Source organism: Mustela nigripes, chromosome 4 (assembly GCF_022355385.1).
Source record: "Mustela nigripes isolate SB6536 chromosome 4, MUSNIG.SB6536, whole genome shotgun sequence".
NCBI lineage: Eukaryota > Metazoa > Chordata > Mammalia > Carnivora > Mustelidae > Mustela > Mustela nigripes.
The window spans coordinates 111,738,716-111,766,579 of record NC_081560.1 but is presented as its reverse complement, the minus strand read 5'-3'; the positions used below and the strand labels follow the sequence as shown (position 1 = coordinate 111,766,579).

At 46.9% G+C, this 27,864-nt stretch overlaps 1 protein-coding gene across 1 annotated transcript in view; it reads left to right on the top strand.

Annotated features, from left to right (window-relative positions):
* Positions 1–27,864, top strand: part of DISC1 (DISC1 scaffold protein) — a 379,073-nt gene that overhangs the window by 292,378 nt on the left and 58,831 nt on the right. Inside the window, exon 10 of the mRNA XM_059397318.1 lies at positions 9,142–9,202. Within this exon, the coding sequence (XP_059253301.1) occupies positions 9,142–9,202 (61 nt within the window). The remainder of the gene's footprint in view (positions 1–9,141; positions 9,203–27,864) is intronic.

Genomic DNA, 27,864 nt, shown 5'->3' with positions numbered 1-27,864 from the left:
AAGGGAAAAGGGACTCCCTTCCTTCTGTGAAACGCTCCGCGCCTTGAGTGGAATCCATCAGTTACGTTTCATGATAATTGCGCAGCAGGATTATGTATTTGAGAACACATCGACTTTGTCGTAAAACTGAACTGGATCTCCCCTCAACCTCAGCCTCCGTATCCTCAAAAAGGATTTAGGGAGTTACTGTAAACGCGATAAGGCGCCCACATGCGTACATCACGCTGACACCCCATGAGCTCATTTTCCTTCGCTTACGAAGATCAATGTGGATGTGGGCTTTTTTTTCTTTTTAAACACATATTGTGTAACAAACTAGTATTCCATTTTAAAAACCAAGCCCCACGTTCCACTCCTTGTTCTGTCAATAAGAAGAGAAGTAAATCCCGTGTGCACACATGTGTGTCTGCATGTGCTGTCCATGTTGGAGGGGAACAGGGAGCAAGAGGTAAAGAACAGAAGTGCGTGTTCTCGAATGGACCGTATGAGGCAACGTAAGTAAGTAGATATTTGAAGCAGTTTTTAAAATGTAAATGGATCTCCAGGTCCCCTCTCTTTCAGTTATTATTATTATTATTTTTTTTTAAGATTTATTTGTTTTAGAGAGAGAGAGAGCACACGTGAGCAGGGGGAGGGGTGGAGAGAGTAGGAGACAGTAGACTTCCCTCTGAGCAGGGAGCTGATGCTGGACTTGCTCTCACAACCTTGAGCCCATGACCTGAGCTGAGACCGTGACCTGCGGCAAAACCGAGAGAGTCTGATACTCAATCGACTGAGCCACCCAGGGGCCCCTCCACTGTTTCAGTTACGCGCACTGGCAGGTAAGAAGGTAGACCTGAGCCGGCTGCTGTCTGCCGGGAGAGCTGGGGAGAGGCGCTTGCCTTTCCATTGGTGGAAACATTTGGCTAGCGAGGACACATGTGTCGGGACTGTGGCGTGAGGCTGCTTGGGGCTGCTAGCGTCCCGAGCTATCTTTTCTCCCCATCTGCTTTCCATACCATGCGTGCTCGGTTTCTCTTCTAGTCATGGGATTGTGCTGATTAGGCCGTGTGCGTCAAGGGCACCGGGAGAGTGCATGTTGGAGCAGGTCTGAACCGGGAAGGTGAGAATTACTGTATCAGATGATACCCAATTAACTCGTGATGAGCACAGCAGGGGAAATTGGAACTCGGGCTTTATCATTTATGGACTGGAATCTCTCACTGTAGAGGCAACATTTTTAAACCTAGTGGCGTGTACCTCCTCCTTCCTCCTTCCTTCCCACCTGCCCACCATCTCTACCCATCCACTCAGGTGTGGCTTCTACAGACACGAGGATCAAGATGGGACACAAGGCACTGAGATGCGCTCTGGGTTCAAGGGCCGTGGGGCGGGGCTTCCTGGGGCAGCCTCGCGGCCCCACATGGGACAGCCGCCCCCGCACACCAGCACTGGGGGCAGAACAGTGCAAGCGAAGCATAAACATAGTTCAGAATAATTAGTTTTACTTTCCTTGTGGATGACGGAGTCATGACGGTGCTCCAGTTCTGAAAAAGCCTTTCCGCCCTCTGACCTTTGGGTGCCTCTGCTGGTGTGAGGTCATTACAACACAGCATTCTCACTCAGATCCCCCGAGGAGGACCCCTGGATGTCCAGTTCCAGGTGTGGCTGTGACGGCTCAGATCCGGGGCTTTGGGACTGGCCCATGTCCTGCAGGCACCCTGCCTTCCTTTGCTGTGGGATCCCGGCCCACATCGACTAATCTTAATGTAAGCTGAGGGGGGAAAATGATTCAGAAATTACTGAGAGGGTAAAATAATATGACATTAAATGCCCGATTTTCAGAAACATGAATCTTACTTTATGTGCAACTGCTGTTTTGGATTACCCATGCCTCCTCGGGCTTTAGCCAGCGTGGAAAACCCTTTAAGACGGCTACTCCGTTCACTTCCTCAGGAAGTTCATTTTCAAGCCCCTCAAGCTGGGCAGAGGCTCTTCTGCGACCGTCCCAGAAGAGACTGCTGCTTTAAGTTCCAATCACGGAACTCCGCTCCTTGCTTTTATTCACCACACGTTTATGTGACCATTTTCTGTCCCCAAACCAGGTGTTCTCCAGGCTAAGGGCCGCGTCTGACTCCTGTCTGCAGCCTCAGTGCTCAACACGCAATCGGGCACATGGTAGGCGTTTAAGAGACGCGAGATGGATGTATGAGTGAGAAGCAGGCACCCCTGAAGAGAAGTCTGCTCTCTGGTCCCGTTTATTAATTCTGTCAGATCCGTATCTGGCCATTTGTCTTCTCTCTGCAAATCTCCTATCGACGTCAGAGGGAAAGAGAGAGAGAAATTAGCAAGGCCACACTGAATGATGGCCCGCCAGCGGCACGCGAAGCCATTGCTAGTTGAGTGATGGTGTGTTTCTTTGGTTCCAACCCTAGGGAATGGACAATGGCCTGTCTAAATCCCCGCACAGATTGTCTCCAGCTTAACTCAGGATCTCCGCTTGGGATTCTATTCAAATGACTACCACGCATAGTGGTAACAGGAAATGACGTAAATAAACAAACGTATACATGCGGGTAATAATCTGTTTGTGAGGCCGCATGAAGCTGGTGTCTTATTATTGGGAGGGAACCAACATGAATATGAGCCTCAGAGAATTATTAATCATCTTCTCGTGCGACCTGCTATGAAATCACCTTGGCCCTATCCCCTTTACACACACACACACACTCACACACACACACACACACACACACACACATACGCATGTATATTACACAATGGTAATTTATTTTAGCAGCACTCTCCCCTACAATTTACATACAATCGAGTTTCCATTTGTTTTTGTTTTTTTTTTTTAAGATTTTATTTTATTTATTTGACAGAGATCACAAGTAGGCAGAGAGGGAGAGAGAGAGAGGAGGAAGCAGGCTCCCTGCTGAGCAGAGAGCCCGATGAGGGACTCGATCTCAGGACCCTGAGATCATGACCTGAGCCAAAGGCAGTGGCTTAACCCACTGAGCCACCCAGGCGCCCGAGTTTCCATTTGTTAATGGCATTGTTCTTTGCAATTGTCCATGCTCTTTGCCACTCTGACTTTTTACAGAAGTCTTTGGTCTCTCTTTAATTTACTCTCTCTGTGAACTCCAGCTTCATGTTGTTGGTGGCTAAAATTTCACATGCATTATTCAATGTGCATTTCCTGAAGCCCTGGGTTATTGAAAATGGAAGTCCTGGGTTCCACAACAATGGGGTCTGGGATGATCTCTCACTGGCTTTGTGACTTTGGTCTTTGCCGCCCCTCTGTGTCATCCGGGCAAAATGAGGATAATCATAGAGCAGCTTCATGGGCAGTATCATTGTTTAGCATTTAGACCAAGGTGGTTAGAACAGTTCCTGACACACAGGAAGGGATCAAGGAAATGTCCTTGATATCATTAACTTGGGATCAGGTTTTCTCATAGCAAATTTCCGATGTGACAGGTTCACTGTGGTATCAGCAGAGACTCATGGCTGGTGTTTCCCTCTTGTCCTCTGGTAAAAAAGTTGACTTGTGTAGTGCATTGTTTCATGGATTCCACCATCTTTCAAGGTCTTAGACAATACCAGTCCATCACACATATCAAGACAAGCAAATCACAAGTTCATTTTCCTGTGTTGTTGACTTCCCTGGGTCTTTTTTGGCTCAGTATTAACTACTTCATCCCCATGCATGGTTTAATGACTCAAATAAACAGAAATTCTTTCATTCCCTGCAGTAGAAAAATAATACTTTAGATGTTCGAAAACTTCTCAGAATTCTGCATTTTCTCCTTTGTCTTTCACATCTTCCTTTGGGAGGATTTTACTAATGGGAGTTAATTGGGTTGAAATTGATCCTTGAATAATGAACCTTGAAAGCCGATGACTTGTTTTCGTCAAGTGAGGCCAAGCCTTATGTTACTAGAATTACTATGTTACTGGGACGTTCCAAGAAGACGGCCAGTGTTAGACAAAATCTGTGATGAATGCTAGACTGATGGGGTCCCTTTGGCGTCCATTGTGGAATCTGAGGTGGTACCGTAATCACCCCAGGATGCTGCCCTTATCGATAGAAGACGCTGGGGCTGAATCTCTTAGTAGCCGCTGCTTCATTCAATCTCACTGCAACTCTGCGTGGGTGTGGCTCATTTCCTGTATGATTATCATCACAAATATTGCTTTTTCTTTGTCCTTTTACGACACAAACAAAGGATCTAATCCACCAAAACCTAGTCAGCCCTGTTTCCAACTCAACGTTCTTTTACCTCCCTTGTTTGTGCTGAAAAGAGTATTGCTGGGTAAATTGGTAGTGTTTTTTCATCAGGTACCTTGGGCCATTTGTGGATTATCGGTTATCGTGAAGATTTACGGCAAATGTTGCCGGGCGCTCCAAGGAGACATCAAAGTTAGAGGGTGGCCCCACCGCTCTCTCTGTGACCCTCGAAGCCATGTCTCTTAGATTTAAATAGTGCCTGGCGCGAAGTAGGGCCCGGGTTAAATTCCTGTAACTTTGATTTGTGTTTGCACCTCGCACTTGCCTTAATGTTTTCACAGATTTACTGCATTTAATTATCAATCAGTTTTTGCTTAATTAGATTCATGAAGTTAATTATATGAGTTCCATTCTGAGAATATTGCCCGACTCTGGATGTCAGATTCCCTTAGCAAATGGAGAGGAGAGGAGGCGTTTCTGCATTTTCCCGGTCAGGAGGCCGATCAACCTGGAGTAATCAGCTTTCTGCAGCAACGTTTTCGATTCTTGGAAGCTTGCCTCAATGCCACTACCGTTCTCTTGGTGTCCACTCTAACGTCAGGTTAGGAAAGGAATGAGCAGAGGGACAATGAGGAAGGAAAAAAAGATGAGCTCTCCCCAGTGCATCTCCTTCTCTAGAGAGAGGGAAGTTAATGGGGGCAGAGGGAGACGGAGAATCTTAAGCAGGCTCCAGGCCCAGTGTGGAGCCCGACATGGGGCTTGGTCTCCTAACCCCGAGATCGTGACCTGAGCTGAAATCAAGAGTTGGACGCTCCACCAGCCGAACCACTCAAGCGTCCCCACTTGGGCATATTATTTAGGAAGATGAAAACGTAAACTCCCTGTCTACAGCCCCGGCCTCTCTGGAAGGTTGTAAGTCAACCTAGTTCATAGGCATGAAAGGCAGTTCAGGCTGCCTGGCTGGGGGACGGGTCAGGATCTAGGGAAGGTGGGATTTCAGTGCAGTGTCCATGTCAGAGGGCAGCCTCCAGGCGAGCGGAAAAGCACAGGAAGCTGCCTGGGTGCCCCTGTGCGGCGCCAGGCGTGTCACTACCCAGAGCCTCAGATGCTTAGATGAGACAAGTGTGTAGTGATTTCTGAGCAAAATCATTAATATGGAATCTACCTGGATTACTTTTAAACATACGGATATGGTTTTCGTCCTCAAGGGAGGTGCGGTGCATTTTTGTCTTTTGGATGAAAGATGCCATCGTGATAGAATTGTAGGGACGTACGGTCGCCATGGGCTGCTTCCGTTACCCTCGCTCCCTGAGAGACACATCGTGTCTCCTCATGCCACACGCCAGCGTCTTCCAAGTGCCCCTCTGCACGCAGACCTCTTCTTGACCCACGTGCCCAGCTTTGTCCTGTACGTCCCCCCGGGGCGGCTCATAAACTCCAGGTTGTCAGATTTCAAACTTGAAAACTTTGGAAGCTTCTCAACCGCTTTTATTTTTCCCAGTTTTTGGAGGTATAATCGATGAATGAAATTGTAAGGTACGTGACGATTTGATACATGAGTGCGTTGTGAAAGAGCTACCTCCCCGTCCATCCGGTAAATTCACACATCCATCACCGTACACGTTTGACTTTTTTTTTTTTTTTTGGTGAGAATATTGAAGTTCTACTCATCTTAGCAAATTCCCATCTAAGACTGAACGCTTGCTCGTCTCTTCAGACTGGTTTCACATGCATTCTTCTCATCCCCATTGATAGCAACTCTGTTTTCTGGTGGCTCAGGGCAAAACCCATGTAGTCATTCTTTCTGGGTCTCTTTCTCACACGCCTGAATTCAATCCGTCAGGAACCCCTGCAGTCCCTATCTTTAAAGTAAATCTAGGGACGCCTGGGTGGCTCAGTGAGTTAAGCCTCTGCCTTCAGCTCAGGTCATGATCCCAGGGTCCTGGGATCGAGCCCTGCATCGGGCTCTCTGCTCAGGGGTGAGCCTGCTTCCCCCTCTCTCTCTGCCTGTTTCTCTGCCTGCTTGTCATCTCTCTCTCTGTTAAATAAATAAATAAAATCTTAAAAAAATAAATAATAAAAATAGATCTAAAATCTGCCTCCTATCCCCCACTCCTGTGACACCGTGGTCTCAGTCCCCACTACCTCGTCCTGGAGGATGGCTCTAATCTTCCTGCTTCTCTCTACGTCTCTCGTGTCTTCCTAGAGTCCAGTCCAACAGAGCGACCGTGACCCAGTTTGTTGCCTTTTTTCTCCAGTGTTTTCCCATTTCTCTCGGAGCGCTCAAAACCCTGGCATGGCTTTCCAGGAACTACAGCTATGTAACAAATCATTCCCAAACCCAATGACTTACAGCTGTTTGTTGTGTGCGCCCATTCTGTGAATCAGGCATTTAGGTCCAGAGAAGCCGAGATGGCTTGTCTCTGTTTCCTGACGTCTGGGCCCCTTGGACTCTGTGGTTCACACCATCTGAAGGCTCGCTCACCCCCATATCTGTCTGTTGGCTGAGAGCTTCACCTGGGACTTCGGCCAGAACATCTCTCCATGGTTTCTCCCTGTGGCTGGGGCTTCCTCAAACACAGAGGCTGGGTACCCAGTAGAAATAGCCAGGCAGAAGCTGGACCCCAGCCTCAGAAATTAAAAAACATCCTTCCCGTCATTCTCTACTGGTTGTGATATCATAGCCTGTTTAGATTCAAGAGGAAGGAAATAGAATTCACTGCTTGATGGGGAATGGCCAAGTTCTGGAATAGCGTGTGGGACCCAGAATATTACTGTGGCCGAGTTTTGGAAATACAGTTTGCCACAGTGGCCTGCATGATGGGGGCTGGGCTCTTCCTCTGCCTCATCTCTTTCCCCAGAGAATGTCTCCTCCAGATGTTGCTGGAGTAGTCAGGTGTGCTGCTGCCCTAGGACCTTTAGCCTGCTTCGTCCTTCTAACCACCCTGCTCTTCCCAGGAAGGCTGCTCTGTGCTCCCCTTGGCCCTCTTCATGCTTTTACTCAGATGTCACCTTCCCAATGACGCCTGACCCCTCTGCAGCCCCATTCTGATCCCCTTCTCTTGCTTTGTAGCACTTATAACCTCCTGGTACTCTATGGGACTCTTCTGTTTATTCGTTACTACCTGTCCCTACCAGAATGAAGCTTTACAAAAGCAGGCATCTTTATTGCTTCTGTTTACAGGTTTATCCCAAGGGATTATCATGGTGTGCGGCATACAAAAGTATGTTCTGGGTATGAAACAGGGTGCTTCCGGTTGGGACATTCTGAATGTGTAATCCTTGCTCCAGATAAACCAGGGAACAGGTCTCAGTGGCACGGAGCCATGTCCCCACACCTTACTCCCCATGCTAGCACAGTACCCAATGCACTGTAGGTGCTGAAAACACACATTTGGAGAAAAAAAAATTAGCACAACTTCACTTGTAAAGGAGGTTGACTCAAGTCAACTAGATTAAGGGACCCACTTAAAGAGTTGCGTTCACTGGGTACATTTCTGTTTTTATCTGTTACGAACTGATGAACAAGAACTTCTGTTTTAATTTTTGCATCCATATTTGGTTTCTTTATGAGGAATTTCAAGGTCCTTTTTCCAGTTCCAACTATACCGCCCTGTCCCTTACCCTAACACGTACATGGTGACAAAACAGGGTCCTGAGAGCCCCCTCGGCAGAGGCTCAGGGCAGTGAGTCAAACAGCGTGGATTTTGCTCCCCACACATCCCAATGTCAATGCATGAATTGCCTCTGAGAATACAGGTTGGAATAAAAACACGAATAAATTCCACAGTGGTGATAATAGTGGTCAGGGTAGAAATGGCAGCAACATTGCTAATTACAGCCACCGTCTGATGGGGACTGCTCTGATGCCACCTGCTCTCCTGGGCACTTCATCGTCCTCTCTCAGTCGGCAGTCACCTTGAGAGGATGGGGTTTTCTTCCTCCAGAGGAGGAAACAGAGGCTATCAGGACTTGTCCAGAAGGCACCGAATCTCTCTTTCGCTCTTTAACATAAAAATATATAGTAAAACAGCATGAGTTCCCCCTCTTATTCCCTCTGTTTAAAAAAAGTGACAATGTCAAATCAGCATTTTGATTTTTTTTTTAAAGATTTTATTTATTCATGTGAGACAGAGAGAGAGAGAGAGATAGAAAGAGAGAGGCAGAGGGAGAAGCAGGCTCCCCGCCAATCCTGGGATCACGACCTGAGCTGAAGGCAAATGCTTAACCGACTGAGCCACCCAGGCACCCAACATTTTGATTTTTTTTTTAACCTATTAAGAGGGGGGAAAAAATTAACATTTTCTTCACGTATAAAAGACCAAATGTGTTTTTATGAGTGAAGGGCCTCTCTGATCCACGGGGGCACCACAAATCATCGATTCCTCCACCTTTGGTGATTATGAGGCTCCAAGTTCATCGCTAGGGGCTACGGACCTCCCAGCTTTGGAAACTGAGTCACTGAAGTCAACTGAACTCAAGTCCTGTCAGGATCCCGTTTCCATGTGGGTCTCAGTGGAAGGGTTTGCAGTTCCCTACTCCTGTACCGGTGAGCTTCTGGTTCATCCCTAGGATGGGAGTTGCTTCCCACTTGGATCTTTTTTTTCATCCTCTGCCACCAAGCTCTTGGCTACCAGTTGGGAAAGATGAAAGGCACAGAGAGAAGCGGCGTCCATGCCCAACACCCAGGGAGCTTCCTTTGGAAGCACAGTGCCCAGATGGAGGCACTGGGGGGCCTCACAGCATTTCCAGCACCTTCCTCCAGGCAGCCCCCACCCCGCCTCGCCCCGTGAACTCGCCTGCTTTCCACACCAGGGAGGCAATCTTTACTACCAGTCCGACTTTGATCCTTTGGTGTTTGGCTTGTAGTGGAGCACTCCTGGGTTTTGTTCCGTCTTTGCATCAACTTTGGATTTTTGTTTTCGCAGAAATGAGTGTGAAGGAGAGTGCTCTGAAGTACATGGAGATGCTCGAGGATAAGCTGCGTAGGTAAGGATCACAATGTCTTCGCGACCGACGCCGCCGTGTGCCCGGGTTCTTGACTGGAACAGAATTTAGTGACCGCAACGAGAAAGGCTAGCCAGTTTCTGTAATAAGTGAACAAAGAAAAACACACAAAAAGGAGTCCTTTGAATTCCGTGACAGGATTCACGCAGGTGCCATATAAACACCATCCCTCTCCCCCACCCGATTCTTTTCTCCTCTTTATAGAAAGTAATAGGTGACGATGTTGAGAAGTGTCTCGGCGAGATCACAAGTTAGTTTTCATGTTCCATAAGACGGATCTTCTGTGCCATGTTAAATTCCGAATTCATGCCTTGGTCTGTTTTTTCCTTTTTTCTTTTCAAACTCTGAAGTGGGTCTTACAGATTTTGACCCAGCTTATACGTGTTTTGGAGCAATATAAAAAAATTGCACATCTTAGGTTCTGTTTTGAATCCCAAATCAAAACCAGCGTGAAAATTCGCGGTTGCCTTTTTTTTTTTTTTTAACCCAATTAGGAATTCAGATTGGAGAAACATTACGGATGTTGTAGCATGTCAAGATGTTTCTCATTTTTGTGGATGTGTGTGCTCATGGAAATAAATCCCAGCCACCAGGATCTGTTCCTAATTAAGGAAACAAGTATGAAAATGTAATGTGTACTTTCTTCCCCGGGAGTCATTTAGCTTTATGGACTGTTTTTGCTACTCTTCTGGAATTGTTAAATAACACTTTAACTAGGCTATGCCTTCAACCTCTAGGGGCTCAGATGATGCCATTGGCTAAAATGCTTGTCCTTTAAGAGACACGGAGATGGGATGCTTTGCTGAGTTCTGCTCTGTGGGGCAGGGAAGGTACTGTGGGATTTGTTCTCAAGCTTGCAAAGCACGTTCTTCCAACCATTCACTGCCTATTTCCCTGCTTCTGGCACCATACACATGGGGAGGAACCATGAGAAAGGTGGGGAGGAACCATGAGAAAGGTGGGCCGTAGAGAGTGGGGGGTAAGGAGGGGACATAGGAAGGAGCATCCTCCAAAGAATGTTTCCCCTCCTTCGAAAATAGGACACTCATCTGGGTCAGGTGCTCTGCTGCTCCCCTTCTCCCCTGGGTGCTCGGGCAGGTTTCAGCATCTCCCTGTTGACCTCATCCAGCTAACATTTTTAGCCACGAGCACCGCACACACCACATGTTCCACTGGGATGCTGGTCGGCAGGTCGGAGGTGAAGGAACTTGGGCATCGGTGGAAAGATGCCCCTTGAGAACGCAGCTCTGCAGGACAGGTCCCCGCCTCCTGGAGTTGGTGTGGATTTTAATAAGCAGCAGAGATAAATCCGCTACCTAGCGGACAGTCAGCAAACACTTGTTCCCTTCGCTTCCTGCTGCTTCTGGTCTTCGATCTCCTATTCATCGAACGGAGTGTACAGTCCTGCCCAAGACTCATTCATTTCCCTCCATGCCAGCCCCTCCTGCTGGGTATCCAGCCCAGAGAACTGTTCATCACCCGCTTGGTCGGGCCCTTGCACCTGGCTGCTGCCTGGGTGGCACATAGGCTCCCCTCCCCCAGCCCTCACCTCCTGTTCTGGGTCACCGAGTCCTGCCAGGCTGGCCTCTTGGGTGCCCTGGAGCCCTCCCACCTGGCTCTGCTCCTGTGGGTCTGTCTTCTCTCTCGCTGAACTACCATAAGAGCAGATTTTTATGTTTTTCTGTCTCGTGTTGCCCTTCCCACTCCACTCTCCAGGTGGTCTTGAGGGAGCATGTTAAAGTACAAATTTGGTCATCCCCATCATCCTAAGGATAAAGCCCAAACACCTTACCTGTGGCTCCTGCACTCTTCCATGTGGCCTCTGTGTGTCTGTCAGTGTCACCCGTCATCACCCTGCCACCCTCCTACTCGCTTGTACGGATTCTGGTACGTTTCCCAAGGCCACTGTGTGTTTTCTCCTGTGGAGAGACTAGTGGAGACAGGGGAGTGGCCAAGGGTTGTTACCCAAGGAAGTATCCAGGTGAGCCATGGAAAATTACTGACAGTAGATCACATTGACTGGAAAGATGGCGGTTTCCTGTAGCTCAACCCAATATTTAGGGATTTGGAGTCACTTCGGGAGGGTCAGACACTCTGGCCGGAGCCTGGCCTGTGTCCTCCCGGTGGCACACTCCCTCTCACCGTTCCCCTTGCATGTGCCCCAGTGGCTGCTGCCGGCTCTGCCCCCAATGGCCCACATCTGTCTCCATCTTTTCACCCTTCATGCTTTCGCTGCACCCTCTTCGGAGCCTCCCTTGGGGAGTCTTGACTCCCCAAGACTGAGAAATGTGCTTGCCCTGAATTCTTTTCCCTTTCAAAATGCGGAATGAGCGATACGGGTCATGTCTGTCTTGTTGAGCATGTATCCTCTGTGATGTGATGGTACAGAGCAGAGTAAGGGTATCCAACAAACGGTGAGCTCATGGTTGAGTGAACGCAACTAATTCATAGCCCCCCACTCCAGTCCATTCTTGCATCATCTTCTGCCTCCTTTCCTGCCCTTCTGGTCACGTGGCTGCTTGAATCGCATGCATTCATCACTCAGGGTCCACCAACAGCCTCAAATGACCAGAGAGGCAGCTGACCCATCCTACAGCCTACTTCCTGAGGACTCTTTCCTTTGCTGTTTGAAGCTGTAAGAGATCTGGTGCAGATGTGCTTGAACCGGTGTGGTTAGAAACACTGGGATTGGCGGGAAGGCAGTCGGCTGTAGGCAGAGTTGCAGACAGAGGCTAGGTGAGCCTTAAGGTGTGTGCAGGGAGCTTTACCGCTGCCTTAGAGCAGGAGGCCAGATTGGATGCCATGGCAAGGGTGGGAATGGTCAGCGCCCCCCCCCGCCACCCACGATAGAACCGTGTTCCCCACCGGCCCAGGGAACAAGGGTCGCATGATCCCATCACAGTCCCAGTTCTAACATGAAAACCAGCATCTTAAAACACAAACCCTGTGTTTTGCACCGAAGAGTTTGCATCATGGTGGGGGCTCAGTGAATACTGCGGGATATAGGCCAGAGCAAGACGAGAGGCCGGTGGAAGTCTTTGTTGCTTACTCGCCTATGGCCTCTCTTGGTCTTCCGGGGATTTCAAAAGGAAGTGTCTGAGAACTGAAAAGAATGTTCATTTCCCAATTTGAGTGTACGGAGGACACAATTTATGATCCGTGCTTTAGCGAGATTTGGATCGCGCCAGTTGTGGTTTGGGAGACAAATCTAAGGGACAGCAATATTTTTGTTACTATCTCAGCACACACTGAGACAGGCTGGTGGACTCAATGTCCCACTCTCCATCAAGAAAGCCAAGTGAATTAGGGATTAGGAAGCACCTGATCCCATTAGCGGTTCACGGGGATACCAGCACGGGACAAAACAAAGCATGCAAATATTCAACAGGGGCTTTTAGTCTATATTTAAACAAAGATTTGCCTTTTAACAGTCCGAGTTCAATTAAAAAAATAAGGAGAAAAGAAATTCTCTTCTGAATTTGAATGTTTATAAAAATTCACAAAGTTTTTTTTTCAAAACTTGTTTTTTGATCATGGCTTTATTTGCTATCAAACTATGTTAAAGCTGGAAAATAGTGAAGGCGCTTTAATCATTATGTTGTTTTACACGCTTAGGATACCTAGTCAGTCGAGTGTAATTGTCAACAGATAAATAGTAAAATCATGTATCTGTAAATTACACTCATAAACTCCATTTCATTTAACACACATGAGAATAATATATAGACATATATATAAATATACATGTACATGTACACACACACATATAAACACACAAATTTGCAATAGAAAAATAAATACATTTCTTAGTTTTTCTATTTATTTTGAAAATTCTCTTTTAGCAACAATGCATTAACTGGAAGTCTATGCAGAGTCTATGCAGTCAGAGGGGGTCACATTCTCTCCTTTAATATCTAACCTTCCTATTAGGGGATGATGTAGGCGCTGGGGAGAATATGGCTGACCATTTCTCTATGTCAGCGAAAGGCAGACATTAACATGCAAATAAACCTTGTTCTCCAGAAGAAAATGAACTGAGCAAAAAAAAAAAAAAGTCTGAGTTATAAGTCGGATACATGTATGTCCCTGTTTCTCCTCCTGCAGACAAGACACTACTTGAGGATTTTTCCTTGCTCAGCTTTTTCCAGGATGTTCCTCCTTCCTTCTCTTCGCTGGACGGGCAGGAGGGTGACTGCCCCCAGGATCACAAGGCCAGGCCCAGTCCCTTGCAGCTTTCCTCTCCGTTCCCACGGCCACCGCCTCTGACTCGGGAGCCCTCTCTCCTCAGCCCCTGGGTGCACCTTTCTCCTCAAGGCTCAGCACAATACCCCTTCTCTATAAAGCTTATGGCCTTCTCCTGCTTCCTTCTTGGCATGCACAGTGGGAGTGACTTAGGACAATTTGTTGCAATGATTTCTGTCTGATTCTATTAGACTGTGAGGTCCTGGAGAATGGCTTCCATGCCGTACATGATTTGTATTCCAAGGGGCTGGCACGCTGTGTGGCATGTGGTAAACATCCAAGAAAATTACAGTTAGTGCAGGAAGGAATGGCTGAATAGCAATTGTATCTTGATACTTTATTTTCAACTATTAGATGCAAAAAGTTAAGGCAGCCTAAGGAGGTACAATGCCCCAGAAATCCTTTGGTCTTGCCATCAGATCTTAATGGTATATACCAGAAGAGAACAACAACAACAGATCTACTCTCAAAGAGCTTTCCTCACTTTTTCTTACTCCCTCAGGGTTATTGTCTCCAGAGGTTGAGAGTTAAGGGTGCTATTTTGGGCTGGATGATTTCCCTTGTGGTCAAATCTTGCTTTAATTTCCTTTGTCTCCATTATTACATCTTCTCTGTTAGCTGTCTTACCCGAAGACTCAAAAGAAATATTAAAAAGTTGTATAGATGGGTTGCATCTTTTACTGACCATATGTTCTCTCTCTAAGCTTTGTGCTGGAGAAAGTCACTGTTGTCCAATAGCAAACCTGTGTCCCTGGCTGGTGTGCACCAAGCGCTCCGCCCTATGGCTACGGCGCAGTGGTTCCATTTAACCTCGTGGAATCTCTCCTATGCATGACTAATGGGAAACTGTCTCTTTCTTCTAGCCTCCTCGGGTTCTCTTGCTACTTTTTTTTTTTCCCCCTGCAGTTGACTATGAAAGCTTTGTCAGTGTGGTTCCGGGGATTATAGGTTACTTTTGTTTCCTCGTGCTCTTCCGTGTTTTTTCTTAAATGCTCCCCCCCCACCACCCCTTGGAGTATGTATCATACTTTTGTAATCAGAAAACAGAAAAATCATTGAAATTTGTTTTGAATATAGAAATCGTTAGATACATCTTGGAAGGCTTTCTTAGTTTTAGAAAGGACTGTCAGACACACACCGGTTTCATCTGAAATGTACTTTGAAATTTAGAGACTGGTATTTTGCACAAGGTGATCTACTTCTTTTTTAAAAAATTAATGATTAGTTTCTACTTATCTTGAATATTCCATATGGATGGTTTGATGGGAAGGGATGGCTGGGAGGACTCAATCTGCTAACGAAAAGCCAGAGGTGACTGGCAGAGGTGAGCAGGGTGGGAGAAGTCCTATTGGTTTCCTACCTGGACCCCTGACTACCTCTCAGCTTGCTTGTGTGGATGGCTCTGGTTTCATGCCAGAAGTCAGGAGAAGCTGAGAGTCAGACAGCTAGCTAGAGTTCGGAGTACCCATCTGGCAAAATGGTATCGACCTTCTGTGTAAGGCAGTGTGCAGAAGACGCTCTCAGGCGTGCCTCAGAGACCAAGGTCTGTTCCCCCACCCACGGCTGCCAGAGCCTGTCTGTCATGGCCAAGGGCAAGAGCTGATGAGCGACCGACTGCCCACAATCCAATGAGGATGGGAATCCCAGCTGAAGATGGGGCCCTTGTTTCTACCCACTGCACACACGAGCGTCCATTTGGGTGTGGGAAGCACATTATAGAATTCGATTTTACGTTTTCATTTTACCAACTTAACTTTTGTCCTTGAAAGCAGTCTCGTCCTTGAACTGTTTTATATGTACGTAGTGCAATGTGTACACAAGTTCTGAAACAAATACTGTAGTGCCTGCTCGTGCTTGCATTACATGAAGTATTAGGGACAGGGCCCCAAATAATCTTCCTCTACTTCTTTTCATTTTATTTTATTTTATTTTTTTCAGTGTTCCAAGATTCATTGTATATGCACCACACCCAGCGCTCCATGCAACACGTGCCCTCCTTAATACCCACCACCAGGCTCACCTTACCCCCACTCCCAGAGGTCACATTGGGCAGACGTCCACCCCCTCCATCCACGAAGGAAAAAGGGAGTTAATTCTACAAGAAAAGGGGTCAGCACTGAGGCTTCCCAGAGACGATGAGAGCAGGGCATGGAGACTGAGAAGGAAGGGTTAGAATATGCAGAGAAGCGGGAATCTAAAATGTGGTGGCAGCGAGCGGGGACTTCAGGCGAGAATTCCTGAGCCTGATTCAGGTGCCTGGCCCTTAGCGGTAGAAGAGCTAAAAGCCCAAGAGTCCCCTTATCCTAGGGGTGTGTTCCAAACCCCACAAGCGACACTAGCTCTCACGGGAGGCATGGCGGCGGGGCGCCCTGAACAATGAATGGAATTCTTTGAGATCCCACATAGAATGCCCTTTAAGCCAAATTATGCAAGGTAATTTTGAAGTTCCTGTGCACCTGGGACAATCCATTTCTCAACCATATTGAACTTATTTCAAAAGTTGTTAAGGGAAATGAGTGTAAGAAATGGCAGCTGAACCCCCTCCCCCATCTCGGTCCAAAGGAAAGGAATGCAGACTCCACATGGACACCGCCATTTGTTTTTTTCGTACTTTCTCATTCCGTGGCTGTTATACGCCTTCTTGCTCTCTTTCCTAACGGACACATGTCATAGGAGGTCTCCACGGACCTCACTTCCTCACGGTGAGCTCGGTGCCTTTCTCCTTGCTTCTGCACACGGCCTTGACCCCTTTCTGCTTTGCCTCTGCTGTCTCAGAATGAAGGAGATTCTCAGCTTCTTCCCTTCCCCTCCCCTGATGAGGCGTGACCCTCCTGCATCCACCTCCATTCCTCGCTGGGGGCTGTATCAGCTTGGTCTCTCGTTAGCAGGAGACTTTTCATCCCTGCCTGATGAACAGACTGTCTGCTGGGTTGACCCGTGTCTGTCCTTTCTGATTTTCTTGGTGTCGATGTGGCCCACAGCAGTTTCTCCCTCTTCTGGCTCCTCTCTTGTCTTCTGGCTTTCTCCTGCCTGCTCTTTGATGGCACTGCCTGGGGACAGGAGTTTTCATTTTAACTGTGTGTGTCCTGCCTTCTCATCTCCATGGCCTGCTCAGGAAACACTCAGGACTTTGCCCATCAGTTGATACATTTGTAGCAAGCTCACATTTCCCTTCCAAGAACACACAAATGGGTCCTACACACCTACACAGCTGACCCTTGAACAACACAGGCTTGAACTGTGCAAGTTCAATTTTATGTAGATTTTTTTAAAAGATTTTATTTATTTATTTATCAGAGAGAGTGAGCACAGGCAGACAGAGTGGCAGGCAGAGGCAGAGGGAGAAGCAGGCCTCCTGCTGAGCAGGGAGCCCGATGTGGGACTTGATCCCAGGATGCTGGGATCATGACCCAAGCCGAAGGCAGCCGCTTAACCAACTGAGCCACCCAGGCGTCCCTATGTGGATTTTTAAAAAATAAATCCAGTAGAGTACTGTAAATATATTTTATCTTCCTTATGATTTTCTTTTTGAAAATACTTTATTTGCCAGGGAAATAGAGAAAGAGCACAAGTAGACAGAATGGCCCACAGAGGGAGAAGGGGAAGCAGGCTCCCTGATGAGCGGGGAGCCCGATGTGGGACTCAGTCCCAGGACCCTGCGATCATGACCTGAGCTGAAGGCAGCTGCTTCACCGGCTGAGCCACACAGGTATCCCTCCTTAAGATTTTCTTAGTGCTGTTTCCCCCCTCCAGCGTGGGACTTAAACTCACAACCCTGAGATCAACACCTGAGCTGGAATCCAGAGTCTGATGGTTAACCGACTGAGCCACCCAGGCGCCCCTTAAAGGTAGTTTTTCTGAGAATATACTGGAAAGTCCTCATAAACACATTCATGACCAATGCAAAAGCATTCTTCATATGGCTGTTACCAACCCCTCTGGGATGCAGACTATATTGTAAGAATATGGTATCAAATACACACTAACATACGAAATACGTGTTTATTGACTTTTTTTTTTTTAATTTTTTATTTTTTATAAACATATATTTTTATCCCCAGGGGTACAGGTCTGTGAATCACCAGGTTTACACACTTCACAGCACTCACCAAATCACATACCCTCCCCAATGTCCATAATCCCACCCCCTTCTCCCAAACCCCCTCCCCCCGGCAACCCTCAGTTTGTTTTGTATTTATTTATTTGACAGAGAGAGAGAGCAAGAGCAGAAACACAAGCAGGGGGAGTGGGAGAGGGAGAAGCAGACCTCCCACAGATGTGGGGCTTGATCCCAGGACTCTGGGATCATGACGTGAGCTGAAGGCAGACGCCTAACAACTGAGCCACCCAGATGCCCCATATTGACTGCTTTTGTTATCACAAAGGCTTTCAGGCAGCAGTGGGCTATCGGTAGTTAGGTTTTTGGGAAGTCAGAACTCCTACCCGGATTTTCAGCTGTGCATTATTCAAGGGTCAACTGTACATGCAAACCATTATAAAAATAATTAATTATTGGATTCACCTACGTTTAAATTTTGGAGCAATTTGGCCTATAGTCTCACTTTCCAGGAGAAGCAATGATCCCTGATCAATCTAATAGGTAATCCCTGATTATTTACACTTAATTTTTAGCCTTACTTCATCTTATACCAGAAAAATCTTAAATATATTTAAAATAATAATTCTTAAATACATGAAGATACACACATACAGAAAAAATAATACACGAAATATAACAAGATGGCATGAATTTGAAAAGAGCAGTCAAAAAAAGACGGAAAAACAAGGATAGGGAAACACCGGGTGGCTCAGTGGGCTAAAGCCTCTGCCTTCAGCTCAGGTCATGATCCCGGGGTCCTGGGATCAAGCCCCGCGTCGGGCTCTCTGCTCAACGGGGAACCTGTTTCCCCCCCACCTCTCTCTGTCTGCCTCTCTGCCTACTTGTGATCTCTGTCAAATAAATAAATAAAATCTTTAAAAAAATTTATATGAGATTAGAGTCTACAGCAACCTTGTTTACTATTTTAGAAACTAAGCTGAGGAAGACTGTTGTGTCTTTAAAATGAAGTCACATTTTTATAAGTATATGTAAATGGTGTAATTTATAATAAACCTGGTGGGTCTACATTTGCCTTAACAAGTCATTACCATACTTTCCACTTTCTGAGAACTCTAGTAATGAATTTTTGCTCAGAAATAACTTTTCCCCTGGAAATGTGGTTATGATGAAATTAGTTTCCCAAGCACTCAGATCAATTGCAAAACACCCGAACACAGTTCTTTGGAATGAGAGAGCAGAGCTCTTGCCTCTAGAAACCCAAGTCCTCCGATCTGGTGTCTTTTCTTTGGGGCTAGAAGAAAAGCTGCCACCACCTGAGTCCCATCTGGCCACTCTACCCGGTCCACAGAGTGAGACCAGAACCCACTCTTTCCTCCTACATGTACTGACCAGCAGCCCCCGGAAGCCAGAATTAACACAGAGGGTCTCCCTGCCCCGGAGACCGTGAAAACAATCCTCAAACATTCTCTCTCTTGACGATTATATAAATAACCTGAGACATTTCAATTTTTAAAAATTTCTCAAATTTTTTATTTTAACTGCAACATAGTTAACCGTGTTATGACCCTAGCTTCGGGCATGAAATATAGTGACCTAACACTTCCACACAGCACCTAGTGCTTGTCATGGCCAAGTGCGTGCCCTAATCCCCAACACCTGTTTCACCCATCCCCCCCAACCCCTCTCCCCTCTGGGAACCATGCATTTGTTTTGTTCTCTGTAGTTGAGTCTGTTTCTCAACTTGTCTCTCTCTCTCTCTCTTATTTTTTCCCCTTTGCTTGTTTGTTTTGTTTCTTAAATTCCACATCTGAATGAAACCCTACAGTATTTGTCTTCCTCTGACTGACATATTTCCCTTTGCTTCACATGCTCTAGCTCCATCTATGCCAACACTCTGTTCTTGTTGACGGTTGAATAATATTCCATTGTTTATACACACCGTGTCTTCTTTATCCATTCATTAATTGGTGGGCATCTGGGCTGCTCCCATATCTTGGCTACTGTAAATAACACTGCTATAATCATAGAGGTGCCTGGACCCCTTTGAACCGGTGTTTTGTATTCTTTGGGTGATTTCCCCGCTGTGTGATTGCTGGGTCATAAAGTCGTATGGGCTCTGCAACCCTATTATCTGGGTTTGAGTGCTGTTACTTTTGAGCTGTGGGCTGCCACTAGGTCAAGAAATCTCTTCAAGATCCAATTTTCTGTTATTAAAATGGACCAGTAGTAGAGAAAGATAAAGAATGTTGCTTACATACAGTAAGGGCTTAATAAATACTAGCTATTATTAGCTTAGTAGCAGCTTGGCACCCTAAAAAGTATAAAACCAAGAAAATCTACATTAAAAAAACCTTATTTTAGGGGTGCCTGCGGGGCTCAGTCAGTTAAGCATCGAACTCTTGATTTCAGCTCAGGTCATTCTCAGGGTCACGTGATCGAGCCCTGTGTCGGGCTCTGCACTGGGTACGGAGCCTGCTCGAGATTCTCCCTCTCCCTCGGCACCTCCCTCTTCCCCCTCTGCTCATGCTCTATCTCTACACAAATAAACAAAAACAACCTTATTTTATGAAGCCAGAAGAGAGTCCGTTATCTTCCTGGTAAACTTATGGGGAGAAGGGAGGTGTTGGCTTACAGTTAACAGCCTCCACTAAGGGTCTACCAACCCTTGCTTATCACCCAAACTTAGCTGTTTTCCACCGCTTACCCCTTACCCAGCTGTTAGGACCTCCTGGAGGGGGTGAGGAGGGAAAGCAATGAGGTGGCTGTGTTCTTGTTAATGGCCGTGACAAAGGTTTAGAATCTCCCATGGTTTCTGTGACCAAGTGGCTAGGATCCTGGAGCAAACTTCTGTGTTTAGAATCAGTCTGGCTGGCTGTGGAGTGTTTGAGACTTAGAAAGGTTTGAGCTCCCAGGCTCCAGAGCTCAGGCTGGGAAGAATTTACCATCCCTTCTTTAATTCATGGAACTACAAGGCACCTCGCCTTGACCCTCTGTGGGACCTCGTGCCCCAATCACCTCAGGGATAGCATTTTTTGAGAAAAGCAACTCCAATATACTTGCTTCTCTCCCTCTGACATATTCCATTGAGCAAGCAACAATGTTGCACTAGAGAAGGGGGTGGCAGAAGGGAAGAAGAGAAAGGATGAACAGAAGCCCTCTGGGCCTGTCCAATGAGGGGCTCTGGAGAGGTGTGGGATCTTTTCACTTCTCAGTGCAGCAAGAAGACTCTGGGGAGCAGAGCGACGTGATACATGAGAAGACAGATTTTTGATGGCCTTCTCAGAGCTCAAAGAACACAGGCACACCTGTGAGGAGGTCACGGACACCTGTCAGCCCCATGTTTGTCTCTGATGTGTCCAGGCTTCATCGGACATAGCGCTGTTTCAAAAGTAGCCTGAAAAAAACAAACCAACAAAGGGACGACTGTGATTTTGACTAACAGAGTGGAGAATAGATAGGAGATTGATTATAATTTCAAACAGAAGGACCTGCCAGCAGGTACTCCGGTGGTTTGCGCAGCTCAAGCCAAAGTTCTTCTGCTTTCAGCATGTGATAGGATCACTCTGTCCACTGAGATCAATTAAGAAATCAACCAGTTTTCAAGGAGGCTCGAGGCTTGGCCAGATGCCCCGTGATTCCTGTTTCTTGCCTCTGTTAGGCTTAGGTGGCTGAGAGGCAGGACTTGTGATCACAAGGGGACACTGGACAGAGGTGATGTCCAACAGGCTCCATGAGCCTGTGTGCCTGCTGGCCCCCCAGATAGGCCCGCAGGCTTCAGGGTGTGTGCGCCGTCAGACTGCCTGTCACACTTCTAAAAAGGCGATTATAATGAATCAATAGGGAACGTCCACGCTAAGGGGATTTTTGCAAACTCGAGAGAAACCATTATAGCTTGAGTGTTTTTGATGCCTTTTGGCAGGGAGTTGAGAAAGCTTAAAGAAAGATTCATTGCTGTATCAATGGAAACCCCAGTAGGTAGATATCCAATTTGTCATTAATTAAAACGAGAAGACTTTTAAGGATTCAGAGAAGCGTTGTCAAGATCGTACGATAGTTTAATTTGCTAACACGGTATGAACCTGTTAGCTTCAGACGTATGATTAATGCAAGCGAAACTCCTCGTGGAATTTTTCCGACACTCCCTTCCAGCGCGCAGGCGTTTCTAAGACTCGGCTCAGTGTCCTTATCTTGCGGAGAGCCGGATGCTGGGTCTGCAGTAGACCTGGCAAACGTAGGTGAGACAAAATACGACACACAGCATTTTCTGTGACCTATTTTGCTCCCTGTTCCTCCCCAGCCGGGCCCCCCCCCCCCCGCCCCCGGCAGCCGCAGTCATGCAACAGCTGTGTGCACGCGTCAGCTGGAAAGCAGCAAGCGGCAGACACTTTCGGGGCTTGCTGCCTCTCATTATCTCCAGGAGCTCACACCAGGACTGGCTCTAAATCCCTTATCACAACTGCCTCAGGCAGAAAGCAGGGGTTTTTTTTTTTTTTTGTTTTTTGTTTTTTTTCCTCCCTCTGTTGCTGCTGATGTAAAGATGACATTTCTTGAGCCAGGAGAATTTTATTGTGACGGAATTGTGTGCTAAGCCTCAGAAGATAATTCTGTAGCTCCCATTCATCACAAAAACGGGGTCTTTTCATTGTGCTTCTTAAAAAAACAAAACAAAAACACAAAACCCTGAAGAAATTGTGAAATTATTCCGTGGCCTAAGGAGGCAAAAAGAATCACCGAGATGATGACTTGTGACAATGACAAAAGCAATTTGACAGAGTGATTTCCTCTATTATTCTGGAAGTGGAAAAATAAACAAAATGCCCTTCTTAGTTAGATGTGTTGCCCTGGTGTAGATGGGTCACAGCACTGCACCTCTTTATTCTGTCGGTGAACTCAAGTCTGTCTCTTTTGGTTGACGCTCTGTCACTAGAATGTTCTCGACGTATCGCCATTCAGTGTAGTTTACTTCTGTTTCGATGATGGCGTTTGTTCGCTCTTGGAAATTGTTCTAGAGCGGTGCTTCATGTGGGTTATTGGAGCACGAAAGGGAAATGTGTTTCTGTAGGTTTGCCTTGCCCTCCTGCTTGCCGGAGGGGCAGGGCCTGGTGGGAAGTATGCGTTACCTGATTCTGGAAGTGTCTGTGAATGCTCCGCTCTAGAAGGGCTTAGTCAAGTATAACTGTACGCTTCAGAATGAATTTGGTCCCACTTTGTTTTCCAAGTTGTCAGCATTTAGACCCTTCCAGAGGAGCTGCGCGGTGGGAGTGTGGCTTTGTCCCAGGCTGCTTTAGTCTATCTAGGAGGAAGGAGTCTTCTCTAAGAGTCAGTGGGACAGTATCCACAGAGAGATTCACACCCTGAGGGGTGGTCTCATGAGAGCAAAATGGCCACTCATTTGACTTTGGTCTCCATCCCTCCCTGTGACTCCTGATAACAGCCATAGGACCTCAGGACATGAGGATTTGGGAGGTGGATAAAGAAAATGGTGACGACGTACCAGCCAGTTGCTGTCACAGGCAATGCTCACTACCTGAGCCCAAGAGTCAGAGAAGAAAAGTCTGGCTGTAAGGCTTAGGGAAAAGCAGACAAGCTGCTCAGGGGCCAGTGGCCATATGCCACTTAGAGGGCACGTGGGCCCTACTTCCAATGTGAAGCTGTGATACTGGGCTCTGTCTTTTGCTCACACCCCTCTCCAGCCCCCTCAACAACCGGGCCTCACGCCCCTCATGGGATGGTTCCTAGTCAATTGTAACTACAGACTGTGAGGACACCCAAGTCACCATCCTACTCTTTTAGGGAAGAATAAATAATTTTTTTTTAATAAAGATTTTTATTTATTTGTCAGAGACGGAGAGAGAGTGAGCGAGCACAGGCAGACAGAGAGGCAGGCAGAGTCAGAGGGAGAAGCAGGTTCCCTGCCGAGCAAGGAGCCCAATGTGGGACTCGATCCCAAGGACCCTGGGATCATGACCTGAGCCAAAGGCAGCTGCTTAACCAACTGAGCCACCCAGGCATCCCAAATAACTAATTTTTAAAAAAAGATTTTATTTATTTATTTGACAGAGAGACAGCGAGAGAGGGAACACTCCCTGTTTTCAGGGAGAGGGAGAAGCAGGCTTCCACTCAGCAGGGAGCCTGATGTGGGGACTCAATCCCGGGACCCTGGGATCAGGATCTGAGCCGAAGGTAGACGTTTAGAAGGTAGACGTTTAACGACTGAGCCACCCAGGTGTCACTTTATTCAAAGGTCTAAAAGCAGGAGTTCCTGGGGCCAGGGATGGGTTGTCTGGGAGTGATTTCAGTCATGGTAGCCTTTTCCAGCGTCCTTCAAACCTGCCACATCACGTAGATCATGGACACTGCCAATCTGGTTTCCACACCAGGAGAATGGGCAGCTCTGGGGACATGATTTATAATCATCGTCAACAACCCGCTTCGGCATCGACAACAGTCGGCTTCTCTTGCCTCTTGAAACCGTGAATTCAGATCTGTATTAACCACATACAGTCACACTCTTTCCCGTTCCACAGCTGCACTCCTCCGTGCCCCAAACTGTGCAGTTAGCAATTCCTCACCAACGAAGACTGTGAGACTCAGATTGGAAGCCAAGCATCTGTGTGGCAATACAGTTGTATTAATAACAATAACAGTGAGACCCTCTAGACCGTATTCTGTGTTTTCAGTGCTCCACAGGTGAAACACCAGGCACGCCAGCTGCTTAAGCCCTGGCAGGCAAGTCACCACGTGGAGGACCCTCCTTACTCCTCTCCCAACCTAAACATTTTTCTTCCTCTGAAGCTATGACCGTTTCAGTGGTTCTGAGTTGGTAGTGGCCTGTCCCCCTTACAGATGTGGATGTTTATGTCTGCAAAATGGTATTTCCTGCAGCTGCAGACCCTGGCGGCATCTTCAGGGCTCACAGCCATGCAGAGTCTAGTGGAGTGACAGCAGGGCTCGGTGTCTGTAGGGTGGGTGGGAAGCCGCGTGTTCGTGCGCACTCGGCCAGCCTTCCCGTGGTCTCAGAGTCCCACAGGCCAGCCTCCCCCTGCAGGTCTGGCCTCTGCATTGCCTTCGACTTTGAGCTTCAACGAGCGACAACAAAATGGACCCTCCAGCCACGACAGCCACGTAAAATGAGGCCAATAATCTATAAAATCGACGTTCTTGGTCATTTTCCGATTAGACCATTTTGTTGGTCTTTTTTTCTTACGTGGGGACATAAATATCATCCCCTATGTCGAGGCCCTCAGAAAGTGTGAACAATGAGCCGAATGAAAACTTGGTAGCAGACATTGCTGCCAAGTCTGCATGGATTTTAAGGAAAACTCGTGTCCACAGTTTGGTGGCTGTTTCTGTCTTATGTCCCGTAACAAGAAGCCCAAGGCAGACCGGGTGACATTAGGAGAAGAGTGGCAGCCACACTTCGTTTGGTCACCCAGGAGGTTTTTTTGTTTTGTTTTGTTTTGATGGCTCTTTTTAGTCCAGTCTAGTATTATAATAAAATGATTGCCTTTTCTTCAAGAAATTCAAAGGCGTATCAGGTAATTTAAAAAATACTGGAGCCTTTGCTCATCAGTGTACTTATGACATGTCGAAACAACCCTCCCTCGGTCAGTGCTTGTCCCTCCAAAGTGCTGTGACTTCTGTGACACGCGAGGAGGCCAGGTTGCTGGTGTCTCTAGCCTGCCTCCCTCCACCGCTTCCCGGGAGCCAACATCCCAACTATTTTGGTGCAAAAGTGTTGAATGGGCTTGTGAGTTGCGTCTCTATCTGTGTGTGTGACTCCAGGGACTTCAGTGAGCTTGAGACATCAGTGTTCAGGGAAAGGGGTGTTTTTTGTTTTAAAGATTTTATTTATTTATTTGATAGAGAGATCACAAGTAGGCAGAGAGGCAGGCAGGGAGGGGGGAAGCAGGCTCCCTGCTGAGCAGAGAACCCGACGCAGGGCTCCATCCCAGGACCCTGAGATCATGACCCGAGCCAAAGGCAGAGGCTTAACATCCTGAGCCACCCAGGCGCCCTGAAGGGGTGTTTTTAAAAAATGCCGGTTATTTGCTAGCCTCTGGGCCTCAGCCCATAGACTCCAGCTCTCAGCCCCGGAGGAGCCCGCGGCAGTGGGCAGTGAGCAGTGAGCAGAAGACTCAGTGAGAAGGGGCTGGGCTCAGAGCAGCAAGTGCAAACTTGTTCCTAAAAGAGCTTGTCTGACCTTTCCTGCAGCTGCTTCAGAGGAAGAGAGAACTTTGGGACAGGAAAAGGAAGCTCTCCCTTCCGTTTAGACAGGATCATGAGAGTTCCGATTCTTACTTCTATGTTGAAGGATAACCCGGAGCAGAGGCATTCATCCTGTGGGAACAGATTAGAGAGTATCTGGAACCTGCTAGTTATTTTCCTAGGATAGAGATTTCTTTACAGCCTCCCCGCTGGGCTTCCCTCGGTACCCCTGGCTCTGTGTCGCTCATGATCTCGGGAGACTATCAGAGCAGAGCCATCAGACCGAGACAAGAGCTTTTAAAATGCAATTCGGGTGATTCAAATGGGCTCTAAACATTTATGTCACCGATACATTTGAGAGGGCCGCGGTAATGATGATGGAGACAGATTGAGACATTTTTCAGATGTTTGTTGGGAAGCTGGAAATGACATGCCATGATAATAGGGAGCTAACCTTTATGAAGAGATACTGTGTCAGATCATCCACAAAATCCTTTAAATGATTTATTTACTTAAGCCTCCCAGTAACCCAATGAGAGGGAAGCTCAGTTATTAACTGAAATATATAAGGCAGCTGAGGCTCAGGGAGAAAAAGCATCTTGCCCAGGTCCCACGGGCAATATTGTTTGGGTCTGTCTGTTCCAACCCCCCTTAGAACCTCCACTCTTCACGACTGATGTTGGCACAAGATTTTGGACTTGGATATGAGCCACATGTGTAAGACTTGAAATAGTATCTTAAAAATAGACTTTTTGGTTTAACTAGTAAGACTTAAAAAAACCCTAATTACTATGAAAAATTTCAAACTTATACAAAACCAGAGAAATTATGTAATGAACAAGGATAACGAGCCCCCATGTACGAATCACACGCATTCAACGATTTTCAACATGTGGCCAAACTGATTTAGCTCTACCTCCATCCCCTCTCCCACTCTGGTAGTTTCTTATTGCTGCTGAAACAAATGAGCGCAAGCTTAGTACCTTGAAACAAACTTACTCTCTTTCAGACGTCCATTATTGGTTTCACCGGGCTAAACTCAAGGGGTCGGCTAGGCTCCTTCGTACTGGAGGCTCCAAGGGGAGACTCGGTTTTATTATCTGTTTCAGCTGCTAGTGGCCCCTTCATGCATCTTCTGCTGCTCATGATACTGCCTTCTCCCATGATTCTGATCCTTCTGCCTCCCCCTGATGAGGGAGGACCAGAGTGGAGACATCTTTGGGCCAAACCAGATTACCCAAGATAATGTCCCCATCCTGAAGCAGAGTCCCCTTCCAAGGTTCTGAAGATGAAAACATGGACATCTTGGGGGAGTCATTTCTCCACCTACCACACCCACCGGTCCCCAAAAGGAATATTTTGAAGCAAATCTCAGACATTTTATTTAATCTATAAATATGTCAATTCCTATCTTCAACAAGAAAAAGACTTTTAAAAAGTAACTGTGACACCCTTATCATACCTAAAAATATTAATAAGACTTTCTTATTATCACCAGATACCCAGTCAGTGTTCCAGTGTCCATGAATTTTTTCATGATTTTATTTTATTTTTTAAAGGTTTTTTTTTTTTTTTTTTTTTTTGACAGAGATCACAAGCAGGCAGAGAGGCAGGCAGAGAGAGAGGGAGAGGGAAGCAGGCTCCCTGCTGAGCTGAGAGCCCAATGTGGGACTCGATCCCAGGATCCTGAGATCAAGACCTGAGCCGAAGGCAGCGGCTTAACCCACTGAGCCACCCAGGTGCCCCTCTCATGATTTTATTTTAACAGGTGGTCTCTTCAAATTAAGAAATGTGTTTTAGGTTTCTCTTAATCTGAAGTTTCTCTCTCCTTTTACTTTCATTGCCTGTTTTTGTTGTTGTTGAAGAAACCAAGTTTTCTACCCTGCAGAATTTGTCTGATTGTGTCTGTGGTCATTGTCATGTTTTTTTCCATGTTATTTCCCATAACCCGGTAGTTTAATCTAGAGATTTGATTTTATTGAGGTTTGATTTTATTGTCAACTGACCTTCACTGATAGTGTTTTAACTTTGTGCTGAATCATGTAGGGAAGCCAGTACTAACTGCGGTTGTTCTCGTGAGGCAGTGAGCTTGATTCCTGGGTTCAGGTGTCTGGAGTTCTACCCTCTTTGTATC